The following is a 15,794-nucleotide window of genomic DNA, read 5'->3' as shown; positions in this document are numbered from 1 at the left end:
ATGTTTGTAAAGCTTGACACGGGAATGGGAAACTACCGATCTGCCATAATCGCCTCCTGCACTTCGCAATCATGATGAATAGTGCCATTTCTTAGAACCTCGTAAGGTGGCATCTTCAGAAATTTGTCATGTCAGTCTAGAGTGGTGAACCTGTCGAGGCATGAATCAGTAAGGAATTAAGAGCACTAGATATCTGCTGGCGGAAACTTGCAAAATCAGTCCCCATCAGAAAGTCACACTTCAGATTCTCATGGAAGGAGATAAGTTATCCTTGGATGGCCTCAATGTCAGTCAGTGCAGCACCAATTGCTTCATCTTGTCCAGACCGAAGTGGCTGGTGGGATGGCGCAGTGAACAGTGGTGTGCCTACAGTAATATGGGAAGTACAGAAGCTTGTTCTGACTCCTGGCAGGACGGCGTATGGGATATTTAGACTGGCCTTTGCACTTTATGGAAAAGGCTGCTTTCTGTGCCAGTGAAAACCAGCTCATGTCAGTAAGCGATTGGCTGACCAGAGCATTTGCTGGCACTCACCTCTGCGGAAACAAAAAAAAAAAAAAAAGGGTGAGAGTTTCGAAAGAGCTGATGCTGCTCACGCCTGGGAAGTTGACAGATGAACCATATTTCAAATCTGACAATGACAAACAGCAAGAGTTTGCAGCATGACAGAGTTCTTCCATTACATCACCGCTACCTTGCTCGACCCAAGGGGTAAGAATAACATGCCTGCCTTGGTGCCTCATGCTGCTAAAATGAAAATATTTCAAGGCAGGCTTCCGAGAGCAGCAACAAGCCTGCTTCCCTGGCAAGTGCCAGAGAATGAGGAAAGGAAATGGGGAGCTGCTAGAAGGAAAGGCTAGCTGCCGATGGTATCACTTCCTGGAGTCAGAGTGGCCACCGGGGAAAGAACATCATTTGTGTGTTTCAGTGACTGGCGTGTACATTTCAGTGTATGATGCATATTAGCCTTGCAAAATCCCACTCACCTGGGGCATATCCGTCTCCTCACCCCCACCCTCTGATAGCCAAGTAAAATCTCAGTTGTTTCTAGGTGGGGGTATAGATTTTAAGGTTTTCCAATGATTTTCCAATGCTGTTGTGAATGAATGAATGGTATTTATCATGGCCACCTTCCCCGTGGCCATTCAGACAGCAGCCCCTAGCCCTTCACGTCACTGCTCGCCATGAGAGATCACAGTACCCAGCGTGCTAGGGGCAAATATGAGTTTCTAAACATCGAGGCCAGGATTTTCATAAAGGAATCCTAGTGGCCAGATTTCAGTGTGATTAGGTTTCCCAACTCCCTTAGGCTCCTTTGAACGTCCCAGCTCCAGTGCTTTGCATTCATACACTGTGTGATGAGGTGGGAATTTTCTATAATGTGTATGAAGCCTAGGTGTGCCTCAGTTTCCCTCTGTCCTTTGCAATGCTACCCAGTGGGTGCTACCCAGTGTGTCTGCTCTTGGAGCCGAGCAAGGACATGAGGTGGGCGTGTCACACAGCTGTTTGGGGTAGAATGAATGGGTCATTAAAGGACTGGCTAAAACTGGCCCCAGATCACTGGAGAGTCCGAAAAGTAACGGGAAGCCGAGTGGCCAAGTCATTCACCCCTAGCAGCCAACAACCAGGAAGGAGGAGATTTTGCTCCATCTCTCAGTGGGGAAGGGGTGCAAAAGCCCCAGCTCGAGAACAAAGAGGAGAGGTGTCAGGTGGCTGGGATAAGGCCTCCCCTTTGGAGAGACACAGGGTGCTCACTTTGGACTGACAAAGAGACAGAGGGAGGGAGCCAGAAAAGGAGTCCACTGCAGCTTGGCTGGGAGGAAGGCTGGCTTGGCCAGAACAGACTGTGTCTTAACCTTTAGTTCGCTATGCGAACCTACGGGCGTCTCGATGCTGCCTGCCAGTTCAGTTGACTAACTGTTTGGAAAAGGCTGCCTGATGTCACTGCAAAAACAGGCTGAGGCTCACTGGTCCCTGAGGAATGTATAAGTCTCTGACCGGGCGTCTATCTCAGTTGGACTCATTGGGCAGAACTTATGATGTGAAACAGGAAGGCTGGATCCCAGAGGCTCAGTCTTGGAGGTTTTGAGGTCACAAGACCAACCCTTAGGGAAGAGGGGGGCCTGACAGGCTGACAGGGTTCCTCCAAGTTTAAAAGCTGGGGCATAACGCAGGTCCTGTGGCTCTATGGCCCAGTGCCTTTTATCCACTTCAGAAAGACTAAAGCTTACAGTGCCCCCTATGGGTTGGCAAGAATTACACAACCCATTTTACAGGTGAGCAAACTGAGGCAAAGAGACGCTAAGTGACATGAGAGAGGCCACGCAGCAAGTCAGTGGTAGAACGAGGAATGGCACGTGAGTGTCCTGACTCTTAGGCCTGTGCTCTAATCACAGGCCAACCATCATTCTCTTGCTACTACCTTCACTATAAGCCAGGGAGGTACAAAGAGTGGGAGGTCACTACCCTGGTGTCGCGAAAGTTAAAGCCAGCTGCGTTGTCTAGCACTGCTGCCAAATATTCATGGTCTTCCAGCATTTCTTCCACGTACATTCTCAGTGCAGCTGGGCACTGGGCTGTTGACCAGCAAGCATATTAGAACAGGGGACGTAACATAACAAAATAAATAGCTGTCCAACTCCATGCCAGCGAGGGCTCCTCCTTTCCACAAGTGTGCTCAGAGTCTCCCTTCTCATAGACAGCGCCCCCCCCTCCCGCGCCCTGATAATTTCAGCACACTGGCCCTTTCGCTAACAGTGCCATGGGGACCCTCCAGCCACAGAGCAGTCGGCTGATGTCATGTCCTGCTGCTAACGTTTTTCGGGGCAGCAGCCAGGAGGAAAGGTGAGGTAAATGTGGCGGGGGGTGGGACGTGGGAGGGTCAGGCAGTTGCTAGGGAATACGGAGCCTTTCACGTTGACGGGTCCAGCGTAGCAGCCTGGAAGTGACTATAACAAAGGCAGTTCTACTGCATTCACATGAACAAGACAGACAGCACCAGGTCGCGCAGCATGGAAACTCTGCCCCAGACAAGTTTAGAAGCAGGGAATAAAGGCCCTAGCACTAAATAAGCAGAACAAGCTCTCATTGCCTGAAGCTACGCTGAGGACCGGTCACAGTCGCAGGGCAACTTCTGAAACCTGCCGGTGAACATGTCACAAACACAATGCACATACATCTAGGTCACCAGCTCCTCAGCAATTGAAAATCATCATCATCGAGGTGCCCCTGGGTATTTTATGGTGTGAGAAATGTGTTTGGTGGCTCAGCCCAATTCCCGATGGACAAGTGTCAGCATCAGGAAAACCCAGCATTTTAACATTTCCCCATGGAAGACCCAAAAGAGTTAAACTTGGTCACGAAGCCTGAACTTCCCTCTCATTCTTGCAGATCAGGGTGAGGGCATATTGGCCACCCTTATGTTAATGATCAGACTGCCCATCCTCCCTATGAATGAAAGCACAGTATGGCCACTACCCTTTCAAGCCATTTACATGTTTGTTACATTTCTACTCCTGAGCTGAAGTTCATTGTGACACTGCACCTTTTTACTCATTTCTGAGTGGCTCATGCATGCAAACAACTTGCCCAAACTTTCCGTTTTCCTTCCAAAACTACTTTGTGCTCCAGCAGATTTTGAATTGGATTTAAATGATTTTCAAGCTTTTGGAGCACCACAGTGAGAGAGATCTTTACAGTTCCAAGTTCCCTGGAGGCAGAACATACCTATTTTCCAGAGATCATGCCATGTTTGGTTTGTCATATGCAAAGCGGAAAAAGAACTTTCCCCAGAGTTTGCATTTCATCACATACAGGCTGCTCACAAGTTACTACACACTGTTCAGCATGTACCCTGATGCAACGCTGTGCAAAGTTTGCAAACCCTTTTTTTCCTCCCCACAACACAGCTGTCTCATCATGCAGCACCGGGCGCTTGCTGACCCCACTTTACCCAGTTATTTCTAGTAGTTTGATCCTTATTTTTGCAGCGGTGAGCACAAGGCCTTAAAAACAGAATAATTCACACATTTTTTGTTAAAGGGACACGATCAAGATAAAAAAATGCTGTACCTCTATTGTTCAGAGTTAGGGCCAGGCAAAATGTTTGTAAGGAACCTATTGCCTTGGCTGGGGTTTCATTGTTTACAGAGAGAAGGGCAAAATGGTCAATGGGCTGGGATCTGAAAACCAGAAGCCAAAACAAGGGGAGAGAAGGGTTTGTTTGGGCTCATCTTTGTTAATATGTTATGGTGGCACCTGCAGGCCAGCAAGCCATTGCATCAGGCTCTCTGCAAAGAAAGAGCCAGTCCTGGCCCAAAGAGGAGTCTAAATGAACCCTGATGAGAGCCCAAACCTTGGCTCCCTTCCCCGCCTTTCCCAATAGACTCCCCTTCTCCCAGACAACACCTCACACACCTTACCTTTGGTGTCTTCTGGGTGGCCTTGCATCTCCCCATGCTTCTCTTCTGGTGCCTCCTTGAGAGAGAGAGAGAGAGAGAGAGAGAGAGAGAGAGAGAGAGCCAGCTTCTTCCCATTCTAGGAGCGTCAGGGAGTCACAGGTAACCACTTGCCACCTGGGAGCTGCCTAGGAGACCCTCTGCTCCTGTGAGGCTTACAAGGAATCTTCTAGGATGGGGGGAAAGCTGGGTCGCACCCTTTGGCCATCCTCTCCTGCTCCCCATAGCAGCACTGGGCCTGCAGGCTGGGCTCTACCCCAGGCGCTCCTGTGTGGTGGGTAGGGAGATTACAGGCCCCTTCCAGACAACTTCAAAGAGGAGGGAAGTGCCTGTGGCAAAACAGAAGGCATGGGCCCAATAAAACTGGGAGCTGACCAGTGCCTCGGAGGGCTGCAAAGCCGGGCAAGGGCCTTTCAGCACACCTAAAACCTGAGACAACCCAGAGCGGCTGAAGTCCTGTGACCAAAACCAGCTGGGTGTGGGATGTGGCGTCCCAGGCAAACCCAGCTGGGCAGGTTTGCATTGGCACCTCTGCGCTAGAGCACCAGGAGCAGTGTAACTGTTTGCCTCATTGCCAGCCTGGCTGCCATTTGCTTACGTGGCGCACTTCATTCAGCACAGACACTGACGTAGGATGGGGCCTCCCCCATTAAGCATGAGCTACGCCTAATCACGTTCAGGTTCCAGCTGTCAGCTAGAGCTGCTATTTGGGCTCAAAACCACGCACGAGAATGTGTCTCTTCAAACTGATGGAAGAGAAGGAGAACTTCTTAGAAAAATTCTCTAAAACACTGCATTATAACTAGCCCTCACCTCCCCCACCAGCTCTCTGTTGCAGGGACCAGTGGATACTGTACTGGGCCCTAGGCACCTCATCAGCCTTTTGTACTGCTGAGCCATGTCATGTGACTTCAGTGGGCGAATAAAAAAAAGTCTCTTCCCAGCTCTCTATTGGCTCTTAAATTTTAGACACATGCTGAGCTGACGCTGCAGGAGTTAGGTTTGGTTTTTTTAATTTTATGAAGAAATGAAAATGGATTCCTCAGCCCCTTGCTCTCCCCTCTTCTCCAGTAGCAAAATGAAAAAAGAGTGTGTCTGGGGGGGAGACAGAATGTGTGGGATGAAAAATAAGAAAATAGGGACTGAAATCTTTTGAGCAGCTCTTGTACTAAGCAGGGGTGTGGTGGGCTGAAGTTCTGAAACCTGCACGAGCGATTGGGACGCCCAGCTTCCAGTCCCAGTGAATGGGAATTGGATGAATAAAGCTATCCCTTAGGTAGCTTGGAAAAACCCCACCCATTATTTAACACAGGAGAGTTACAGTAAATTATGAAAATAATTAGAAAACCCCAAAACTATATATTTCCAATATCATAGAACAGGCTGTGACCCAGGGAATTGCTAAGGGGACAAATACATTATTTGGTTTACATTAGAAATACATTATTAGGTTTCTTAGGTTTTGGGGGTTTTTTTGTTTTTTTTTTAAAGTAGTAAAACAAATTTTGACATGACATAGGAAAAAATATACATTTATTCCATGATTCTTATTCCAGGTATATTGCAGGATGGATTTGGCGGAGTTCATTTGCATGGCTCAGCCCAGGTGTCCCAGGCAAAAGAATATCTTATGAGCAACTTGGAGGAGGTTTAGAACGTTGGAAGCTGGTGAGAGTGTTCATATGCTAAATTCTTGCTAAAAAATCTTATGAAATCCTAACTTCTACTTGCAAACAAACCAATTTCTTTGGTCCTTTCCATTCAGGGCCAGATCTTCAAAGATATTTAGGTGCCTTGCTCCTTAAGCACTTAAGTACCTCTTCAACGCATAAATCTGTGTTGTCAAAAACCCTTCCCCCCCCCCCGCACAGACTACAGAGAAACTGAACAGTCGTTGCCCGCATAATGCTGTCTTTGCTGCCCCCATGTGACAGGACAGGACATAATCAGAATTCCTGGCCATTGGAAGCAGGGTGTGTTCAGGCTATAAATGTGCAGTTAATCTCAGAACTGCAGCATGTAATTTACGCATTTTCTGCCGGTGGCAGATGGTTCATTAAGGCTCTAATGCGCTTTTGTGAAGGGTGTGAATTTTTCTTTTAATGTGCATTTTAAATCAAGCAAAGTATTTGACATTTGGAAGCGACACGCCGTTCCACGGTTAGATGGGAGAACTTACTGACTGGAGACAGTGTCATTCAAGGGTTAGAGTACTGGGCTGGGGTTCAGGAGCCCCAGACTCTATTCCCAGCTCTGCCATTGGCCTGCTGGGGACTCTGGGCAAGTCAACTGTGCCTCAGTTTCCCTAGCTCTAAAATTACGCTAAAGATACTTACCTCCTTTGTAAAATACACGGATTTCTACAGCTAGAAAGCCCTATATAGGAGCTAGGCAATGCATTATTTACCTGCTGGCAACAGGTGGGGCTGGTCTAACCCAGTCCTTCTCCCACTTGCAAGGCTTTCTATAAGGCTCACTTCTTCCACCAGGCTCACAAGCAGTAACACTAACGAAGAACTAAAACAACAAGGAGAAAAACCTCTGAGTTAATCCTTCCTATGGACTTCTCTGCATGCCATCACTTCCGCTCTGTTCCGGGCAGGTATCGCTTTAAGGGGCTCCATCCCATCTGAATTTAGGGCAGCTGTCAGAATGCAAGCACTGACAATGGGGCTGGCGTCTGGGCAGCCCCACCAGACAGCTACCACAGAGATGGTGCAGCCCAGTAGACAGGTAGTTTTAAGCCACTGTTGCAGTGGTTGGATTCCGCCTGGGCTGGGGTGGGGGGAGGCCCAGTGCATCCCCTGGCATAAATAGGGCAGGCTTCAGGGCTTCTCTACCTTATAGCAGCCTCCCTCGTTCTACAGCCAGAATGCCCCTCTTCCCACGCACTGTGGCTATGCTCCCAGCAGGCCCCTACACTCAGGACTGCGAGGGGGAGCAACACAGGCCCAGCACTGCCTGCATTGAGGGTTATTCCCTGGACTGTTGCAGCCCCCCCTTGTGGCTACAGTTTATGCATGTACCAGGAAAAGCAGCAGGACAGCTTTCCCACCGATGGGCCTCAGCTCTGCTCCGTAAGGATGCCCCACTCCGTGCCTAGCCCTGCTCACTCGGGGTGAAATTTTGGCTTCGCCTCTGCTTATCAATGAGGTGCAAATGATGGTGGCATTTTTGTGCTGTGGCCATCTGCTCTTGTAGCACTGGCCTGTACCACCACTGACTCCTTTCACTCCAGCTGTCAGTTGGTAACCCTTTCTAGTCCCCACTGACCCGGTCTGAATTTGAACCACTGGCCGAGAAGCGACAAACTCCATACCCCATTACTGATCCTCGGCGATATTCAATAATCCCAGGGTCACGTCTGAATATTACGTTACGGAAAGTGGAGCTTTGTGCTAGGTAGAAACGTGGCTGAGACTGTAGCTGTAAAAAGGACAGCAAAGCTGGGAGAAACAGAGGCATAAGGGGCAATTTTTAGCCCATCTACATAGAACAAATTTCCAGCCGAGAGGGCGGCAAAACTGTATGCAAAGCCCAGAAAACGTCTAGTGACAGTGTTAGGTTATTCTTCACTTTAAAGGGCCAACTTTTCTAAACCCTATGGCTGTGATTGTCAAATTGGCCTACGCGCATTGGGCGGCCCATTCCCATTCATTTTGTTTAATAATTTGAATTGGGTAACTAGCCCCCCCAGGCTGCTTTACAAATCTCAGCCTACTTTATGACTTTAATAAATTTGCGTTGCTGGCCAAGATTCCCACGTCCCTCCACCCCTTCCCCAATATTTTTCTTCGGACAACTGATCCATACAGTGTCACAGTATTTCAAACCATAACCCCTACTTTTCCCTCCTGTGCCCTGCACTAGATAAAGCTATTTAAATCTGTTGATCTAGTAGAATAGCACGGACAGGGGGTGTTTGCACAGCACTTGAGAAATCCCATTTTTTAAAACACATTCACACACAACTTGATTAAATAGCTTGATTTGCAGTTCCCTGCCCACCCCCACACTCCCTGCTCCTGAATCTAATAAACCCCCAGACTCAGACACTGGAAAAGCAGGAAGTACATAGTTCAACTTCCCCTGCATACCCTTTATGAGGGCATGATGCTACATGACTAGCTCTCTCTCCACTATAACCATGCTAAACTAGATTATTGGGCAGCGGTCTAACAGGCCCCCAGTGAGGCCGCATTATTCACAGCTTCCATTAGGGTCAGCTTCCTGGTGACAGCCACTGGCCATCATGTTACCGACTGACATCCATTAATCACTTGATGCCAAATGGGTGGGACTGGGTCTTAAAAGACGCCAATTTGAAGCACGTCTTAGGGGCCATCGGCACTGCAAATTAAGTTGCGACTGTCGCGTGGATGGGCTAGCTTTAATCGGGGCAACAACAGCAGTGAAGACATGGTAGCAGAGGCTTGAGCACAGGCTAGCCAGCCCAAAAGGAGCCCACTGGGGATCCTGGGTAGGTATTGTGATTGCTAGCGTACGGTGAAATCTGTGCCCCCATGTCCGCGCTCCGATTGTTATCTGTGCTAGCGAGGTTAAAACTAGCATTGGTATGCCCATCTGGCTGCCATTACACCTTCCTTTGCGGTGTAGATTTACCAGCAGTCAGCCCTGAATGGGACAGCTTCATCTCAAACCATATGGCAGCCTCTTGGCGGATGAACGCTCAGACTGTCCTCTTTGCTGAGGGTGACAGAGATTTCTTTCTGAAAAGGCAAATTGGGGGGGGGGAGGGGGGGAGGGGATAGTGAATTGTACTGTTTTATTTCCTGGAAGCAGAAAACACCCCAAAGACCTGGGCACCATTGAAATCTCATTTCAGCCTTACTCTGAGGGATTTAAAGAGTGTAAAGGCCTTCTGCTGCTCCCCTCAGGCCAGGGGCAAAGATGGTACCCATGGCTCCTTTGCCCTGGGGATGGAGAGTATCTGGGTCCCTGGGTAGGGGACAATCCATGGACTGGGGGGAAAGAAACCCTATAACTAACTATGCTACTACTGTACAACTTAACTAATCCTAAAACTATCGATAGAGTATCTACAAGCAGGAATAACTCTCAGAACAGGCTGAGAGTGAGAGGAAGGGGGGGTTCTGACTCAAGCCATGCAGCTATAAGAGGGAACTGGAGTGGCATCGACCCGCACTACTCGGCCGAGAGCATGAGGAGACGCACTAGGCACGTGCGGGTCAACGGACACTGCTAGGAAACATTTCCGGACTCTGGCACCTGGTGCACAGCCACACCCCACGTGTGGAACGCACGTAGGGACCGTCCCTCAAAGAGGAATCGATGAAAACTTGTGGGCTTTGGCGCAGCCCCGCAGAGGGAGATGGTCTGGAATGACAAGTCAGAGGCAGCTTTACCGGACAGAGGGACTCACCACATACATTTTTTTAAAAGGATATTTAATGGTTTAAGAGGAGGTTTCCATGAAATTGTGTTCACATTCGGTGTCTCGTAAAATCACACTTCGTTACAATGTCCTAAAAACAGTCATACCTTGCAAATCAGCGTGAAGACTTAAAACTGCAAACCGTGGATGGGAAACCACAAGGTGACCCCTTGCATTTTTTTTTCTTGATCAGGATGCAGCTGCGTCCTGTTCCCACTCTAGAAAAAGGCACCCAACAGTAGCTCCATGGGAACCTGATCCAAAGCCCACTGAAGTCAACGGAACGACTCCCATCCATTTTCCAATGGTATTTGCATCCAGCCCCAATGAGGGACTAGCAATGCTAACTCAAGGACATCTGCGAACCAGCAGGTCTCCTCCCAGCAAAGAGAAAACCTTTCTGTTGGTGAAACAGCAGCAGTTCTGTACTGTTAGACCCCACGTGAACCATGCCATGGCACCAGCCCCCAGCACATCACAGGAGGTGCAGACTAATGTGCCTGGCACTTTAAAAACAGAAGTGGTTGGTAATTTAGAAATCAATGGCCCTTCAGTGCCTAGCAACATAAAAACCAAAGGGGCTTCAGGGCTGTGGCTTAAGTGAACCAAACTGTGAGCCTCCTGCTGCGAAGGAAATGGGCCTCATCAAGGACTGCTCCGTCTTTTACAATTGTTCTCCAGCAGATCCAGCCCCCACGGAGCCTCCCAAGCTTGTCGATTACGATTTCCAGCCCGTATGACATGCTAGTCTGTTCTGATCAGGGCTTTTTCCTGGGCTCCTTCTGCAGCCCCAGCCCGGGACAGGGCTAGATCAGCCGCAATGTCGCAAAGATCAAGTGTTACAAAATGATCTCAGACGGATGCTGCAGCCTGCTGTCATGCTATTAACCAAGGCCTAGCATTTGGGGAGCAAGGGGAAGGTGATTTGTGTGGCAGCTTTTAATAAACTCTATGCTGCATGTGCAGGGCACAGAAACATAACATAGACCAGTAGCTGCTAGCAAACCCTCACCTTTAGGGTCCATTAACAGCTGCTGAATTGCAGTAGCACTGGTATTTCGACAGCTTCTTGGGTGTGGAATTGCTTACCAGCTCTGGATCTTATTCAGTCCTTTTACGTACCCTCAGCTGCTCAGTGTACAACCAGGGAAATGGACTTAAAAATATAAGAATGGTCAGTCTGGTCCATGTAGCCCAGTGTCCTGTCTCTGATGGCCAGGCCCAGATGCTTTTGGTAGTTGGAGATTTAGGGACACCCAGTGCATGGGGTGGCATCCCTGACCATCTTGACTAATAGCCATTGATGAACCTATCCTCCAGGAATTTATCTAATTCTTTTTTGAACCCAGTTATAATTCCTGGCCTTCACAACATTCCCTGGGAATGAGTTCCCCAGGTTGATTGTGTGTTGTGTGAAAAAGTGTTTCCTTATGTTTGTTTTAAACCTGCTGCCTATTAATTTCAGTGTGTGATCCCTAGCTCTTGTGTTACGTGAAGTGGTAAATAACACTTTCCACATACCAGTCATGATTTTATAGACCTTTCTTGTATCTCCCCTCAATCATCTCTTTTCTACACTGAACCGTCCCAGTCTTGCATGGAAGTTGTTCCATCCTTCTAATAATTTCTGTTGCACATCTCTACAACTTTTCCAATTCGAATATCTCTCTTTTGCGATGGGGTGACCAGGACTGTATGCAGTATTCAAGATGTGGGCATACCATGGATTTATATAGCAGCATTATGATATTTTCTTTTTTATTATCTATCCCTTTCCCAATAGTTCTAATATTGTTAGCTTTTTTGACTGCTGCTGCACATCGAACGGATGTTTTCAGAGAACTATCCACAAGCACTCTAAGATCTCTGTCTTGAATGGTAACAGTTAATTTAGACCCCCTCATTTTGTATGTATCGTTGAGATTAAATTTCCCAATGTGCATTACTTTGCACTTATCAACACTGAATTTCATCTGCATTTTGTTGCCCAGTCACCTAGTTTTGTGAAATCCCTTTGTAACTCTTCAGAGTCAGCTTTGGACTAAACTATCGAGTAATTTTGTAGCATCTGCAAACTTTGCCACCTCACTATGTATCCCCTTTTCCAGATCATTTATGAATATGTTGAACAGCACAGGTTCCAATATAGATGCTTAGGGAGGTCCTGCTATTTACCTCTCTCCACTGTGAAAACCAACCATTTATTCCTATCCTTTGTTTCCTATCTTTCAATTAGTTACTGATCAATGAGAGGACTTTCCTCTTACCCCATGGCTGCCTCCTTTGCTTAAGAGCCTTTGTTGTAAAACCACCAAGAACTGAACAATCTGGTGCAGCTGATGACATTGCTCCCCCAATCCACGCCTTTCCCTGAAGCACTGAAAGAGTTAATATAACCCATTTAACACTCCACCTACCCACTCACCCCAAAATGGAACCAAGTATGCGAGAGTCACAATTTCGATTCTTATTTCAGCTGCCCATTTGGCCACCAAAAGACCCCAGCCAGTTCAGCGCCATCATAGTGGCTAGTATCAAAAGAAGAGTTACGCATCAACGTGCTCCACACTGGAAGAGGGAAAGAGAGAGGCTGATGATCAAAAGACTTTGGAAGAGATGTTTGTCTCATAATTTAAAACCACCTGGAAGTTAGAGGAAGATGGTGCTGCTCTTTTTTTTTTTTTTTTTTTTTAGGAGTCTTTTATAGAAAATATCATTTAAGAGGCTCTTAGTCAGATTTTCAAGAGCAATTTTCAGTGGGAGCAAAGTTAGACCATGCTCAGCGCTTTTGAAAATGGCCCCCTTGATGTGTGCTACTCCGAAAAGTGACATTGTGAGGTTCCATGTTTATTGTCTTTCAAAGGCTCAACCTTTAGAGCTAGTGGGAAATTTCTAATTTTTAACACATTGTTTTGGTTGAAAATTCCATTTTGATCCCAACCCCACCCCCTCGTTTTCCCCACAATTTTCATCGCAATTGGGGGGGGGGGGGGGGGGTTTCGACACCAAACTCGCTCAGTTTAGAGTTTAAAAGCTTTTTTAAAATTTAGCTGCCTTTCAAGCTCTCTTCAGATCTGAGAGCCAAGCTGATTCCTTCTTGCTCCCATACCACCACCAGTAAGAAGTGGTCACTTACCTGTACAGTAACTGTTGTTCTTCGAGATGTGTCATGGACATATACATTCCACTGATGGCATGCGTGTATGCACACGAGCATACGTGCATCCCAAGTCGAGCACTGGGTGCACACACCATCAGCGCAACCTATAAAATACACACTCACTTAAAGGAGAACCATCATCCCAAAGTGGAGTTAAGATGCAAGTATGAAAAACAGAAGGAAAAAAAAATTGAATTTTTTTCATAATTATTGTCCATTTTTTTCAGAGCTTTGAAATTTCATCCAATTGTCAAGATTTTATAAATGTAATCAAATTTCCAGTATATTAGAAATTACAGCTAGGTCTATAGTTTGTCCAAAATGTGTATGTGTGAGGGGGAGAAGTTTTGTGAAGATTTCACCCAACATCTTTTGCTCTTTTTTTCCCGTCAAAATTCAAACAACATTTTTGGATGGAAATTCTGAAATGTGAACCATTTCACCCAGCTGTCGGAGCCTGAGAGGTGTGCAGTTGTAATACAACTCATCTGAGTCAAGCTGCAGGTATTGGTCCATAAGCCATGGAATTTCATGGTGCCACTTTTACAGATCAAGATCCCCATTTTAAAACAAATAGTTCCCTTCATTCTCCTTTAGTGTATTTCATTTTGCCAAATGAAACAGTGACAAAGCAGCATATAGAATATTTGATTCACATTTGATGGTATCAAAATGCCATCTGGCTGCTATAAGAAGCCAGCCAAAAAGCAGGGTCTGCTATTTGAAAATATGTGTAAAACCATCATGTGCACACACAATTAGAAGTTTAGTCCCTCACAAATCCTTCAAAGGAAGACTGAAATTAATGTGATTTTTGTATATAGCAATCAGACACAGAATACATCTAGAATAGAATTTAGGGGAGCAGGAAAGTTAGATGTATGTGGATCACACGGGCTTCATGTGTGTCATTGCAACTCAGCCTAACAGCTGCACTCAGTGCTTATCACAGCCTGCTACTTGCTCAGAGCCGAAAGAGCTACCCTAGCTGAAACAGCCAAGGCGTGAATGCTGAAGATATGGGGATCGATCCCTGCTGTTTACCATGGTCTCTCTGTTTGTGTGGCCACGGTTTAACAGAGAAGCCCTTAAATGTAAACATCTGGAATCAAAGGTGACCATCACGTCCTTTTAAAAAGCAAAGGTGTTTCTGACCTGTAGAAACCGGTCTGGGTTAGCCTGACATCCGTTGGCTGCGTAGATTTGTTTGTGAAATGTACAATCAAGCCCAGTGCAGCCAAGATGCCATTCTACCTAATACATCCAATTGGATGCATATGTTACATTACCGAATGTCAGCACAGCTGTTGCATCTTTTCCATAGGCTTGCACTGGGGCTGCTTTTGCTCCTGGGATAACAACCATTGTATTTCGCCACTATCTCATCCGTTTTCATGAAAGCAGAGTCGCCTTCCAATGTATCCATGCCCTCCCTACTTAGCAGTTCTTAAACACCCAGAGCGTTACATCTCTATGGAACCTTTGTAACTAACATTCAGCAATGTCTTTATTCTTTATCTGGTTGGGGGGAATAAGAAGGTGCAGAACCCACAGTCCGTTTTTAGACCTTTAACTAAAAAAACAAAAATAAACTCAGTTCGCTTCTCACGGAGAACTTGAAACCTTCGCCACCATGTTCCTAGGAATGTTTGTTTCAGCTGTAACAGTGGAGCATGGCGTGATTTTATCCACCACCCGTCCCTGAAGCACCGTAACATCTTCTTGTCCATGTTACTGGATGTCATAGTGCTGCACAAACCACTGCCACTGTCCACACGCTTGTTAGCAGAAGGCTTGATGAGAGTCTGAGTGCCGGGCGGGCCGAGAGGGACTCCGAGGCGGAGGTGCACGAGCAGACCTCGTAGCCGTTTTCAGAACGGCTCTCGTCGTGCTGCCCTGGCTTGGAGTGCACCCCAGTCCTGCTGCTCCCTGCCGAGTCTGGCGAATCAGACTGCATGTCGCCGCACACCAGCCAGTCTCTGGCAATGGACTGAGGGTAACCGGCTTCTGCTTCCAGGTCGCTGTCTGACACTTTCCAGTACTCCTTGCCCCTGAAGAAGTAGGCGGCACCTGGGGAAAAAAAGACACGCAGGGTTAGCGGACGTGAGCTCCGGGGGTCTCCCTGGCGCTAGTCGTTTGCATGCAGGTGTCTTTATGGCAGCAAAGGGGTCTCACACCGTCACACTTAGCTGGACACACCAGTAACGGAAACACTCTGGACTCCACCAAGAGTAATGGAGTTTTTGTCCACTTGCACCCGTTCACAACAGCACAGCAGGCAGGGACATGGTGGCACCTGTTTGTTTACGGGAGTGGCTTTAAGCCTATGCTACTTAAGTGGGCAAGCAGGGGAGTCTTCCACACACGCGACTCACCAGCCATGCTGTCAAAGGCCCAGCTAGAGTGGGGGAGGAAGATGGGCAGGGCCTGGTATGTCTAGCTTGACAGAAGGGCCTGTATGTTGATGTGCCCAGAGAGAATATTTGGAGGGTTTTGTGATGCTTCTGGCATATTCGCAGAGAGAGAACCTCAAGGCCTTAACCCACAAGGGTTCTGGAAAGAGCAACTCCAACACTACACTGTGCTCCTTCTAGCCAGGCATTCCCAAAACACACCTCAGCACAAAGCCTCACACAACGTCTTCGGCACCACTGAAGTCCCATGCAAGGGTCAAGTGGTTCACAGGGCCTTGCAGAGACCTTTTGTTCTGGGGTAAATTTCATCCACGAAGAACAGGTACATTTTGAATTCCCTGAAACTT

General features: G+C 47.4%; 2 protein-coding genes across 8 annotated transcripts in view; both read right to left on the bottom strand.

Moving 5' to 3' along the window:
• The window catches only part of ULK1 (unc-51 like autophagy activating kinase 1), a 115,195-nt gene extending 110,717 nt beyond the window's left edge, over nt 1-4,478 (bottom strand). Inside the window, exon 1 of the mRNA XM_067539774.1 lies at nt 4,422-4,478. The gene's annotated coding sequence lies outside the window, so the exon portion shown is untranslated. The remainder of the gene's footprint in view (nt 1-4,421) is intronic.
• A 5,412-nt stretch (nt 4,479-9,890) lies between these two features.
• The window catches only part of MMP17 (matrix metallopeptidase 17), a 108,987-nt gene continuing 103,083 nt past the window's right edge, over nt 9,891-15,794 (bottom strand). For all 7 annotated transcript variants that reach the window (XM_067539767.1, XM_067539770.1, XM_067539773.1 and 4 more), the window contains one exon: nt 9,891-15,103. In XM_067539767.1, the coding sequence (XP_067395868.1) occupies nt 14,775-15,103 (329 nt within the window). In that variant the 3' untranslated portion in view covers nt 9,891-14,774. The remainder of the gene's footprint in view (nt 15,104-15,794) is intronic.

This window comes from Emydura macquarii, unplaced genomic scaffold (assembly GCF_026122565.2).
Source record: "Emydura macquarii macquarii isolate MOO-44397 ecotype Brisbane River unplaced genomic scaffold, CSIRO-AGI_Emac_v2 contig_554, whole genome shotgun sequence".
NCBI classification, from domain to species: domain Eukaryota; kingdom Metazoa; phylum Chordata; order Testudines; family Chelidae; genus Emydura; species Emydura macquarii.
The sequence above is the reverse complement of the archived record's forward strand: the minus strand, read 5'-3'. Positions and strand labels throughout refer to the sequence as shown.